The sequence below is a fragment of the Scyliorhinus canicula genome, chromosome 20 (assembly GCF_902713615.1).
Source record: "Scyliorhinus canicula chromosome 20, sScyCan1.1, whole genome shotgun sequence".
In the NCBI taxonomy this organism is placed as follows: Eukaryota; Metazoa; Chordata; class Chondrichthyes; order Carcharhiniformes; family Scyliorhinidae; genus Scyliorhinus; species Scyliorhinus canicula.
The window spans coordinates 93,664,624-93,678,144 of record NC_052165.1 but is presented as its reverse complement, the minus strand read 5'-3'; the positions used below and the strand labels follow the sequence as shown (position 1 = coordinate 93,678,144).

At 47.4% G+C, this 13,521-nt stretch overlaps 1 protein-coding gene across 3 annotated transcripts; it reads left to right on the top strand.

Moving 5' to 3' along the window:
- The first annotated feature begins 3,202 nt into the window (after window positions 1-3,202).
- Window positions 3,203-13,048, top strand: LOC119955183 (serine/arginine repetitive matrix protein 2-like). 3 transcript variants are annotated; one of them, XM_038781167.1, is made up of 4 exons: window positions 3,243-3,385; window positions 6,530-6,578; window positions 9,432-9,698; window positions 12,909-13,048. In XM_038781167.1, the coding sequence occupies exons 3-4, from the start codon at window positions 9,460-9,462 to the stop codon at window positions 13,012-13,014; spliced, it is 345 nt and encodes a 114-aa protein (XP_038637095.1). In that variant the 5' UTR covers window positions 3,243-3,385; window positions 6,530-6,578; window positions 9,432-9,459; the 3' UTR covers window positions 13,015-13,048. The 3 variants fall into 3 exon arrangements, with proteins under 3 accessions (XP_038637094.1, XP_038637096.1, XP_038637095.1); XM_038781166.1 differs by lacking the exon at window positions 6,530-6,578 and having other exon boundaries at window positions 3,203-3,385; XM_038781168.1 differs by lacking the exon at window positions 6,530-6,578 and having other exon boundaries at window positions 3,242-3,385; window positions 9,435-9,698.
- Window positions 13,049-13,521: the final 473 nt, after the last annotated feature.

The following is a 13,521-nucleotide window of genomic DNA, read 5'->3' as shown; positions in this document are numbered from 1 at the left end:
GAAAGAAGGGCAAATACTGATTGCCCTAATTGGAACAGAGCCACAGAAAAGACAAGTAAAAGAAACTCGCAACAAAGGGACCTACATTTGTCTGTACCAACCTTTTCCTCTTCATGTGTTTTTCAAACTTCTTTTGACCCGGAACCATTAAAAAATTTTTTTAAATAAATTTAGAGCACCAATTATTTTTTTCCAATTAAGGGGCAATTTAGTGTGACCAATCCACCTACCCTGCACATCTTTGGGTTGTGGGGGTGAAACCCACGCAGGCACGGGGAGAATGCGCAAACTCCACACGGACAGTGACCCAGAGCCGGGATCGAACCTGGGACCTTGGTGCCGTGAGGCAGCTGTGCTAACCCCATGTGCTGCCCTCCGGGAACCATTTATACCAACTGACCATCCTTCCGGACCCACGCCAGCCGACCTTCGTGACCCACGCCGGCCGACTTTCACGACCCATCCCGGCCGACTTTCACGACCCACGCTGGCCGACTTTCACGACCCACGCTGGCCGACTTTCACGACCCACGCCGGCCGACATTTGCGACCCACTATTTTCTCTTACCTTTAATGCGAGAGGTGAGCCTGGGTTTATATTCTATAGACCAGAGTAGCGAAGAATGAGAAATTACCTCATTGAAACAGGCATTATTCTCTCATGACTCTACGAAGCAAATGCAGAATGTAAATTTTCCTCAGCCTGGTTTACAGCCTGGGGATATAGTCTGCAAATTACAATGTGACGATTTTAGACATAGATGAGGAGGAATTACTCAACTCAAAGTACTGTGAATCTTTTTAATCTCTAAAATTCACAGTCAAAGAGAGTTCTGCAGGCTCAGCCATTGAGCATGTGTTGCTCTTTCTGCTTTCCCTTAATTTGCTCTGTTTTAATTACCTTTGCTCAAGAGTCACCAGGTATCTTTCTGATACCACCACAGGGTTTAAAGCCAAGTACTGATCAACGACTCGATACACCAGTTAGTAAGTTTGAAATCAATACACATTTATTTACACACACAGTCAATAATTACTCATGCATAAACTCTACTCACTAAACTACAACTACTACTAAAACCTATACTTAGCTTCGAGTGGCCCACCCAGTCAGAGGAACAATGGCCGTTGTCCGGTTCTGATACTGCTGGCTTCGAAATGGTACGGAATAGTAGCTGGAGCGCCTATCTCGTAGCGTGCGGTGACCTTAGACTTACTTGTCTGGTGCTTGGCGGGCCTCTCGGTGCTGAGAGCCAAATGCCAAGGTGAGAGTTCTTCCAAGAGAGTGAACTGAACTTGGGGACGCTATCTTATAGTCCCCAGGGGTTTCGCGCCCTTCTGGGCAGACCCCGGACTTGGTCCCAATTAATTGGACCATGTCCCAATCGTTCCTATTGATTTTCTCCAATACCGGAGTTGTTCCCTGATCTTTGGGCGGGCCCTATGTAACCGTTGGCCTGCCTTTGTTTTAGCTCCCACTGGCGCCGGGGAGTCTGTCCTGGTCTCGATTGTTTCAATGTTTCTTTTTGTCCCTGGAGATAGCTCATTAATATGTTAATGGCTATTGGTTTCAGTTCTGTCTGGGTTCTGCAAACCTTAATACACAGGAAACCTTGCACCTGCTTATTTTCTCTAATGTTGTCCGTTTTTCCCTGCAGTCCTTGCGAGTGTCCATTTTGAATCGGGACGTGGCCACCCCAGGTGGCTACACATGTTCAAGACAGGTGCAGGAAAACTGAATTGGATTTTGAAAACAAATCTTCTCCAGGGTCAGCGCGCTGACGCCAGGAGGAGGCGGTGTTTCTCTCTGGGCTCCGGGCACGCGCATTGATGAGCGGGTACGCATGTGCAGCGCACCCGCATTTTTAAAGCCGGTCGGGGTCGACATTTTTAAAAGCCAGCTGCTGCGGCCGGTTGCCACAATCGGGAACGCCGCCACCCTCCTGACACCCGCCCGCGACCCACCCATGGGTCACGGCACCCACTTTGAAAATGCCTGGCTTCTAGAATCTTTTACAGTCGGTTTTTAATGTTCCCTGCAAGCTTCCTCTCGTGCTCTATTTTCCCTTTCTTAATCAATCCCTTGGTCCTCCTTTGCTGAATTCTAAACTGCTCCCAATCCTCAGCCTGTTATTTTTCTTGGCCAATCTGTCTGCTTCTTCCTCGGATCGCATACTATCTCTAATTTCCCTTGTAAGACATGGATTAACCACCCTTCCAATTTTACCTTTGTGCCAGACGCGGATAAACAATTGTTGCATATTCCTGTGCCTCTTGAATGTTTGCCATTGTTGGGACGTTGCGGTGCACAAGCTGGCTTGCTAAGGGACTTCCTTGAGTCGCAGCAGTGACCAAACTTCCAAAAGGTCGATGTTAGGTCCCGCTCGAGACATACGCGGTTGGAGTAATCAGTCTCCCTGTGAGTCTCTCCAAGTACAAGATCCGCCACCAAGGGGGCAGGGAGCACTAAATCACCTATTGCTAGGTTCTGAATAAAGTCAGCCAGGTGTGGTACCAACAGGACAGGCCCGGCTTGGATCTGATGTATATTCTAGTACTAGTGTGCTGTAATAAACCAAGGTTTCTTTAATTTTCTCAATTCAAACTCATTTCTGGACTACAAAAGTTGCTTCTTGGGCTCTGCGTGGGCTTTTTGGGGGAGGGCGAGGCAGAAATACAACGTCCATTTTCCATGGCCTATAGGTCATCAGGGGGTTATCATGACCTCCCTTTGGAGAGGCCCATGGTCTTCTCTTCCCCATGCCTCTCATAGCCCACTTAGGGGTGTAGTTCGCAAGCGGGCGGCTCCTCCCTATATTCCAATGGGAGCGGTAGCACCAATGAACTACATTTCCCGGTGCCCTTCGCGGGACGATGACCCCATCCGGCGCAATACCTTTTGGGAGCTATAGTCCTCTTTTGCCGTGTGCGTGCTGGTGGTGGTGGGCGGCGGCAACGCGCGTGCGCCATCTATCGGGCCGCGGTGGCTTGTGGGCGCGCTTGCGCTTTGCAGTCCCTCCCCGTTGCAGTTGACGACAACCCCCATCGGCCACCGCTCCGCAGCTGAACGCCTCTCTGGATAGTCGCCGCCATTTTGAGAGGACGCCCGGACCGTGCGCGAGGGGGCCGCCGGTTGTTGTAGTCCGCTCAGGTCACGGCTGCCCGTTGTCTCCAATGGGCGTCGGGAGCTGGAGAAACTACAAGTCCCGGGAGGTCAAGCACAGTCTCAGGCTCTCCCTCCCCGCCGCCATCTCCCTCGGGTCTTCCCCCGCCGGACTCCATGTTGGTGTCGCAGTGAAGAGGGAGAGACGGAGGGAAGCGGGGAGAAGGTGACCGGCCCTCCTCACCTCGCACACTTTGACCGCCCTCATCCACGGCCGCCCAGGTCAGTCTCTCAGGGGACGGGGGTGACGAACGGGCTCGGGCGGGCGGGCGGCCTGCGGAAGGGGCGGTTCCAGCCGTTAGGCCGCGCACAAAGCCTCGGCCTCGAGTGATCGGACCAGGCCGCCCAACCACCTCCTCACCCCGGGGCCGGGGGAGAGAGAGAGGATACACTCCCCCTCCAAACATCTCCATCAAATTTAAACTTAATCTGTGAGATTAATGGATAAAAACACCAACTTTCCTCAAATTTAAACATGGTCTGAGAGATTAATGATTAAAAACACCCAACTCCATCAAATTTCAACATAATCTGTGTGATTAATGATTAAAAACACCAACTCCCATCAAATTTAAATATAATTTGTGTGATTAATGATTAAAAACATCAACTCCATCAAATTTAAATATAATTTGTGTGATTAATGATTAAAAACACCAACTCCCATCAAATTTAAATATAATTTGTGAGATTAATGATTAAAAACACCAACTCCCATCAAATTTAAACAATCTCTGTGATTAATGATTAAAAACACCCAACCATCAAATTTAAACATAATCTGTGTGATTAATGATTAAAAACACCAACTCCATCAAATTTAAACACAATTTGTGTGATTAATGGATAAAAATACCAACTCCATCAAATTTAAACATAATATGTGAGATTAATGATTAAAAACACGAACTCCATCAAATTTAAACACAATTTGTGTGATTAATGGATAAAAACGCCAACTCCATCAAATTTAAACACAATTTGTGTGATTAATGGGTAAAAACACCAACTCCGTGTGGAGTTTGCACATTCTCCCCGTGTCTGCGTGGGTTTTGCCTCCACAACCCAAAAATGTTCAGACTAGGTGGATTGGTCACACTAAAATTGCCCCTTAATTGGAAAAAATAATTGGATAATCTAAATTTATTTTTTAAAAAAAACACTAACTCCATCAAATTTAAATATAATTTGAGATTAATGGATAAAAACAGCAACTTTCCTCAAATTTAAACATGATCTGAGAGATTAATGGGTAAAACACCAATTCCATTAGATTTAAACACAATCTGTATGCCTAATGGATAAAATACCAACTCCAAATTTAAACACAATTTGTGAGATTAATGGATAAAACACAAACTCCATCAAATTTAAACATAATCTGTGTGATTAATGATTAAAAACGCCCAACTCCATCAAATGAAATGAAAATCGCTTATTGTCACAAGGAGGCTTCAAATGAAGTTACTGTGAAAAGCCCATAGTCACCACATTCCGGCGCCTATTCGGGGAGGTTGGTACGGGAATTGAACCGTGCTGCTGGTCTGCTTTCAAAGCCACCTGTTTAGCCCACTGTGCTAAACTAGCCCCTATATAAATTTAAACATGATGTGTGATTAATGATTAAAAACACCAACTCCATCAAATTTAAACACAATTTGTGTGATTAATGGATAAAAACACCAAGTTCATCAAATTTAGACATAATCTGTGTGATTAATGGATAAAAACACCAACTCCGTCAAATTTAAACATAATCTGTGTGATTAATGGGTAAAAACACCATATCCATCACATTTAAATATAATCTGTGATTAATGAATAAAAAAAACTAGAAGCAGAGGACACCATCTCAGACTAAAGGGACGATCCTTTAAAACACAGATGAGGAGGAATTTTTCCAGCCAGAGAGTGGTGAATCTGTGGAACTCTTTGCCGCAGAAGGCTGTGGAGGCCAAATCACTGAGTGTCTTTAAGACAGAGATAGATAGGTTCTTGATTAATAAGAGGATCAGGGGTTATGGGGAGAAGGCAGGAGAATAGGGATGAGAAAATATCAGCTATGATTAAATGGCGGAGCAGACTCAATGGGCCGAGTGGCCTAATTCTGCTCCTATGTCTTCTGGTTAATGGTCTAAAAACACCAACTCCCATCAAATTTAAACATAATCTGTGATTAATGGGTAAAACACCAACTCCATTAGATTTGACCACAGCCGATTAAATCATGTTACAAATTTAAATCATAAATTGTTGATTTGAACCGTAATTATTTAAACCATGACAGTTTGCAAATTTAAACCATAACCTGTGTCTTTTCACATTTTACTATGCAAATCATGATTATTCACAAACTTAAACTATGAGATGCTTGATTTTTTTTAACCATAACTGCTTGAAGTCAAAGCTGAGTGTTAATTAAACTATCAACTGTTTGGCTTTAACCGTAATTATTATAAATGTTTGTTTAGAATTTTGGCCATAACTGACTAAATTTAAGGCGGCGAAGATTTGATTTAAATCTTACCGTGTAATTGAAGCAAAGGCAAGTTTCAACCAGAAATTGTACTTTGTTTTAAACCCAAACTATTTAAACCGTGGCTAAAACAAATTGACATAATTATCTGGATATTAAATCTTAACGCTTGCAGAGGTGATTCACCAGGTATGTTGTCTGGGCTGGTAAATAGAAAGAAACCTTTCCCCTTAGTAGAGGGGTCAATAACCAGGAAGCATAGATTTATGGTAAGGAGCTGGAGATTTGGAGGGGATTTGAGGTAAAAACCTTTTCCCCCAGAGGGTGGTTGGAATCTGAACTCTCTGCCTGAATGGGTGCTGGAGGCAGGAACCTTCAACATTTAAGAACCATGAACGGGTGGCGCAGTGCTTACCACTACTGCCTCATGGCGCCGAGGTCCCAGGTTCGATCCCGCACCCTGGGTCACTGTCCATGTGGAGTTTGCACATTCTCCCCCTGTCTGCGTGGGTCTCACCCCTACACCCCAAAGGTGTGCAGGGTAGGTGGACTGGCCACGCTAAATGGCCCCTTCATTCGGGGAAAAAAAGAATTGGGCACTCTAAATTTTAAAATATTTAGACGAGCACTTCAAACACGGTAGCTGTGCCAGGTTATGGACAAAGTGCTGAATAAAAGAATTAGAATCCACAAGGACTTGATGATCAGTGTCAACGTGACGGGCCAAAAGGCCACTTTCAGCGCTGTAAAACTTATGATTGTGACCCTTCAAACCATAACTGAATTTAAATTTTAAACCATGAATTGTGTTTTTTTTAATTATTCGTTGGGATGTGGGCATTGCTGACTGGGCCCGACATTTATTGTCCCATTCCCCGAGGGCATTTAAGAATGGACCACACGACTGCGGATCTGGAGTCGCGTGTAGGCCAGACCACGGTAAGGACAGCAGATTTCCTTCCCTCAAGGACATCAGTGAATCAGATGGGTATTTACGACAAGTGATTATAGTTTTATGTCATCATTGGAGTTTCAATGCCAGATTTCTGTTGAATTTGAATTTCACTATTATTATAATCCCAGACTAGACTCCCGCAGTGGCTAGGATGCTGGACAGAAACCTCAATATTTGATTTTAATTTTGTAAGAGTGTGAGGAAAGGATTCCTCCCTGCAGGAGTGATTTCATGCAAAAATAGGGATAAGATAGATTAAAACAAACTTTATTACTAACACAATATTAAAATACCTTTAACATCACACAAGGAAATAGTTTACAATTAAGAAAGCGTGGCTGCAAATATACAAAGCCTTGGTGAGACCACACCTGGAGTATTGTGCACAGTTTTGGTCCCCTTCTTTGAGGAAAGATTGTTCAACATTCATAGAATTTGCAGTGCAGAAGGAGGCCATTCAGCCCATCAAGTCTGCACTGGGTCTTGGAAAGACCACCCTACTTAAGTCCACTCCTCCACAAGCCCACTCCTCCACCCTATCCCTGCAATCCAGTAACCCTACCTAACCTTTTTGGGCACTTAAGGGCAATTTAGCATGGCCAATCCACCCAACCTGCACATCTTTAGACTTGATGTGGAGATGCCAGCGTTGGACTGGGGTGAGCACAGTAAGAAGTCTTACAGCACCAGGTTAAAGTCCAACAGGTTTGTTTCAAACACGAGCCTTCGGAGCACGACAACGAATGAACGGGCATCGTGCGACAATCACCAGGCAGGAATGTTCCCTTCCAGTCGGTGAACACTTCAGCAGTCAAGGGCATTCAGCTTCTGATCTCCGGGTAAGCGTTCTCCAAGGCGGTCTTCAGGACACGCGACAACGCAGAATTGCCGAGCAAAAACTTATAGCTAAGTTCCGCACGCGTGAGTGCGGCCTCAACAGGGACCTGGGATTCATGTCGCATTATATTCATCCCCCACCATCTGGCCTGGACTTGCAAAATCCTACCAACTGTTCTGGCTTGAGACAATTCACACCTCTTTAACCTGTGATTATCCCTCTCCCTGGATCTGTAATGATTTGATTACCTGCAAATGTTCGCATTCCAAGCATTGTCCAGCATCTCTGACTTTGTCTATATAAATGTTTCTGGAACATACCTCACCATTCACCTGAAGAAGGAGCTGCGCTCTGAAAGCTTGTGTTTGAAACAAACCTGTTGGGCTTTAACCTGGTGTTGTCAGACTTCTTACCATCTTTAGACTGTGGGAGGAAACCCGTGCAGACTCCGCACAGACAGTGACCCAAGCCGGGGATCGAACCCACGTCCCCGATGCTGTGAAGCAACAGTGCTAACCGCTGTGACGCCATGCCGCCCGTTAGATGTAGTGGCATTGGAGGCATTTCAGAGGAAATTCACGAGGTTGATTCCAGAGATGAGGGGTGTGTCGTATGAGGAGAGGATGAACAGTTTAGGCCGATAATCTCTCGAGTTTAGAAGAATGAGGGGAGATCAAATTGAGGTGTATCAGATGATAAAAAGCATGGATAAAGTAGACGTGGAGGGATGCTTCCTCTTGGGCATTCTGGAACGAGAGATCATGGTGTTAGGATAAGAGGTAGCAAATTTCAAACCGAGTTCAGGAGAAACTACCCCCAAAGGGTTGTGAATGTGGAATTCGCTACCTCAGAATGTGGTGGATGCTGGGACAGTGAGTTCATTTAAGGAGGAGTTAGACAGATTTTTAAATTGGTAATGTGTTGAAGGGTTATGGAGATTGGGCAGGACGGTGGAGTTAATTGATCGAATGACAGAGCAGACATGATGGGCCAAGTGGCCTATTTCTCATGAATTTATGAACTGCTATCTTTACTCCCAATCAAACAACAAAACCATCTCCGCTCTCAATCCACTTTTAAATACAGTCAGCACTCAGGCAAACTTGCTTCAGAGATGTTCTTTGAGAGTGTTTTCAGAGACAGACCTGAATCCTGGCAGAACAATGCAGGATGTCCAGCTGAAGTCTTCAGAAGCTGTCTTCACAGTTTGACTTCCAGGAACCCCTGCAAACTCCTGTCGGCCTCAACTCAACTGGAACTGCCGATTCTGTTCACAGGCAAATCCGGAACTCGCTGACTTGATCAGCTGCTTCTGGTCAGACCCCCGGCAAATCTTTAACTGAATTGTATTGAGAGCAGAGGCTTGATCTCTGCTCACACCCCAATCTAAAGCTCAACTGCTTCTCTGAAAAATGCCTGGCAACCTCTCTCAATATTGATTTCAAATTCAAACTGTTTTCATTCAGAATAAGCCAATTTGAAACCAGGAGCCCTGCAGTGCAGCTGGAGGCTATTTGGCCCATCGAATCTGCACCTCCCCTCTGATAGAGCACCCTACCAAGGTCCACGACCCCACCCTATCACTGTCAGCCCGTGCATTGATCATGGCCAACCCACCTAACCTGCACATCTTTGGACTGTGGGAGGAAACCGGAGCATCCGGAGGAAACCCACGCGCACACGGGGAGAATGTGCAGACTCCACACAGACAGCGACCCAAGCCGGAATCAAACCTGGGACCCTGGAGCTGTGAAGCTGCAGTGCTTCAGTGCTAACCACTGTGCGACTGTGATTGATGATTGGGGGGGGGGGGGGGGGGGGGGGGAGAGGTTAGTGGAGATTTGAACCCCGCATAGCGAGGTTAAAACTTCCGCAACCGAGTGAAGGGCGAGCTGTGCTGTTGGGGGCTTTTGAGTGTGGATGCTATTTATGATGACCTTTCATCCCATTCTCTCTGACTGTTCGACCTTGTGTGTCTTCTCTTCCCCACGCCTCACAGCAGCGACTAGTGGCAGTGCGGTCCCGCCATGTATAACGGCATCGGTCTGCCCACCCCCAGGGGGAGCGGCACTAATGGCTACGTCCAGCGTAACCTGTCCTCCGTTCGTCACAAGAAGGACCGGGTGGACTACAAGTCGGAAGAGGAGCTGAAGAAGCTGGAGTCCGGCCTGATGAAGAAACCTAATCAGGACATCCTGGATCATGAGCGCAAACGTAAGGTGGAGCTCAAGTGTATCGAACTCGAAGACATGATGGAGGAGCAGGGGTAAGTGGGAAAGATGGGAAGTTGTTTGGGTCCATTGGGATTCTGTACAGTGGGAATGAATGGGAAGAGGTTTGGGTCCATTGGGATTGTGTACAGTGGGAGTGAATGGGAAGGAGTTTGGATCCATTGGGATTGTGTACAGTGGGAGTGAACGGGAAGGGGTTTGGGTCCATTGGGATTGTGTACAGTGGGAATGAATGGGAAGAGGTTTGCGTCCATTGGGATTGTGTACAGTGGGAGTGAACGGGAAGGGGTTTGGGTCCATTGGGATTGTGTACAGTGGGAGTGAACGGGAAGGGGTTTGGGTCCATTGGGATTGTGTACAGTGGGAGTGAACAGGAAAGAGTTTGGGTCCATTGGGATTCTATACAGTGGGAGTGAATGGGAAGGGGTTTGGGTCCATTGGGATTGTGTACAGTGGGAGTGAACGGGAAGGGGTTTGGGTCCATTGGGATTGTGTACAGTGGGAGTGAACGGGAAGGGGTTTGGCTCCATTGGGATTGTGTACAGTGGGAGTGAACGGGAAGGGGTTTGGGCCCATTGGGATTGTGTACAGTGGGAGTGAACGGGATGCGGTTTGGGTCCATTGGGATTGTGTACAGTGGGAGTGAACGGGAAGGGGTTTGGATCCATTGGGATTGTGTAGAGTGGGAGTGAACGGGAAGGGGTTTGGGTCCATTGGGATTGTGTACAGTGGGAGTGAACGGGATGCGGTTTGGGTCCATTGGGATTGTGTACAGTGGGAGTGAACGGGAAGGGGTTTGGGTCCATTGGGATTGTGTACTGTGGGAGTGAACAGGAAAGAGTTTGGGTCCATTGGGATTGTGTACAGTGGGAGTGAATGGGAAGAGGTTTGGGTCCATTGGGATTCTGTACAGTGGGAGTGAACAGGAAAGAGTTTGGGTCCATTGGGATTCTATACAGTGGGAGTGAATGGGAAGGGGTTTGGGTCCAAATGAATTGTGTACAGTGGGAGTGAACGGGATGCGGTTTGGGTCCATTGGGTTTGTGTACAGTGGGAGTGAACGGGAAGGGGTTTGGGTCCATTGGGATTGTGTACAGTGGGAGTGAACGGGAAGGGGTTTGGGTTCATTGGGATTGTGTACAGTGGGAGTGAACGGGAAGGGGTTTAGGTCTATTGGGATTGTGTACAGTGGGAGTGAACGGGAAGGGGTTTGGGTCCATTGGGATTGTGTACAGTGGGAGTGAATGGGAAGGAGTTTGGATCCATTGGGATTGTGTACAGTGGGAGTGAACGGGAAGGGGTTTGGGTCCATTGGGATTGTGTACAGTGGGAATGAATGGGAAGAGGTTTGCGTCCATTGGGATTGTGTACAGTGGGAGTGAACGGGAAGGGGTTTGGGTCCATTGGGATTGTGTACAGTGGGAGTGAACGGGAAGGGGTTTGGGTCCATTGGGATTGTGTACAGTGGGAGTGAACAGGAAAGAGTTTGGGTCCATTGGGATTCTATACAGTGGGAGTGAATGGGAAGGGGTTTGGGTCCATTGGGATTGTGTACAGTGGGAGTGAACGGGAAGGGGTTTGGGTCCATTGGGATTGTGTACAGTGGGAGTGAACGGGAAGGGGTTTGGCTCCATTGGGATTGTGTACAGTGGGAGTGAACGGGAAGGGGTTTGGGCCCATTGGGATTGTGTACAGTGGGAGTGAACGGGATGGAGTTTGGGTCCATTGGGATTGTGTACAGTGGGAGTGAACGGGAAGGGGTTTGGATCCATTGGGATTGTGTAGAGTGGGAGTGAACGGGAAGGGGTTTGGGTCCATTGGGATTGTGTACAGTGGGAGTGAACGGGATGCGGTTTGGGTCCATTGGGATTGTGTACAGTGGGAGTGAACGGGAAGGGGTTTGGGTCCATTGGGATTGTGTACTGTGGGAGTGAACAGGAAAGAGTTTGGGTCCATTGGGATTGTGTACAGTGGGAGTGAATGGGAAGAGGTTTGGGTCCATTGGGATTTTGTACAGTGGGAGTGAACAGGAAAGAGTTTGGGTCCATTGGGATTCTATACAGTGGGAGTGAATGGGAAGGGGTTTGGGTCCAAATGAATTGTGTACAGTGGGAGTGAACGGGATGCGGTTTGGGTCCATTGGGTTTGTGTACAGTGGGAGTGAACGGGAAGGGGTTTGGGTCCATTGGGATTGTGTACAGTGGGAGTGAACGGGAAGGGGTTTGGGTTCATTGGGATTGTGTACAGTGGGAGTGAACGGGAAGGGGTTTAGGTCTATTGGGATTGTGTACAGTGGGAGTGAACGGGAAGGGGTTTGGGTCCATTGGGATTGTGTACAGTGGGATTGAACGGGATGTGGTTTGGGTCCATTGGGATTGTGTACAGTGGGAGTGAACGGGAAGGGGTTTGGGTCCATTGGGATTGTGTACAGTGGGAGTGAACGGGATGTGGTTTGGGTCCATTGGGTTTGTGTACAGTGGGAGTGAATGGGAAGGGGTTTAGATCCACTGGGATTGTGTACAGTGGGAGTGAACAGGAAGGGGTTTGGGTCCTTTGGGATTGTGTACAGTGGGAGTGAACAGGAAGGGGTTTGGGTCCATTGGGATTATGTAGTGGGAGTTAACGAGAAGGGGTTTGGGCCCATTGGGATTGTGTATAGTGGGAGTGAACGGGAAGGGGTTTGGGTCCATTGGGATTGTGTAGAGTGGGAGTGAATGGGAAGGAGTTTGGGTCTATTGGGATTGTGTACAGTGGGCGTGAACTAGAGGGGGTTTGGGTCCATTGGGATTGTGTAGAGTGAGTGAACGGGAAGGGGTTTAACTCCATTGAGATTGTGTACAGCGGGAGTGAACGGGAAGGGGTTTGGGTCCATTTAGATTGTGTACAGTGGGAGTGAACGGGAAGGGGTTTGGGTCCATTGGGATTGTGTACAGTGGGAGTGAACAGGAAGGGGTTTGGGTCCATTGAGATTGTGTACAGTGGGAGTGAACAGGAAGGGGTTTGGGTCCATTGGGATTGTGTACAGTGGGAGTGAACGGGAAGGGGTTTGGGTCCATTGGGATGGTGTACAGTGGGAGTGAACGGGAAGGGGTTTGGGTCCATTGGGATTGTGTACAGTGGGAGTCCAGTGATTTGGTATTATTGTCCGTGAGCATGACTTTCCATGAGCATTGCTGTCGTGTCTCCAGTTGCATGGACAGCTGTCAGTATGTGCTGGTGCCAATGTTTTTCTATTTTTCTTTGAGGTATTCTGAGGAGGAGATCCAGCAGAAGGTAGCAACGTTTAGACAGATGCTGGTGGAGAAAGATGGGAGCCAGGGCAAAGAGGAAGCGAAAGCACGGACGGCGTAAGTACTTCAGACACACTTCAATGCCTGCATTACTGCTGATTCAGTTACCCTAGTCCCTCTACTGTCCTAGTTCGCACATTCTCCCTGTATCTGCGTGGGTTTCACCCCCACAACCCAAAGATGCGCAGGCTAGGTGGATTGGCCACGCTAAATTGCCCCTTCATTGGAAAATAAAAATTGGGTATTCTAAATTTATTTTTTAAAAAGTCGTTGCACTGTCCTCTGTGTGTGTGTGTGTGTGTGTGTGTGTGTGTGTGTGTGTGTGTGTGTGTGTGTGTGGTGTGTGTGTGTGTGTGTGTATGTCTCTCCCTGTATTTTCTGTGTCTCTCTCTCTGACTCTGTGTCTCTCTCTGTCTCTCTCTCTCTCTCTGTCTCTCTCTCTCTCTCTGTGTCTCTCTCTGTGTGTCTCTCTCTCTGTGTGTCTCTCTCTCTGTGTCTCTCTCTCTGTGTGTCTCTCTGTGTGTCTCTCTCTCTGTGTGTCTCTCTCTCTGTGTGTCTCTCTCTCTCT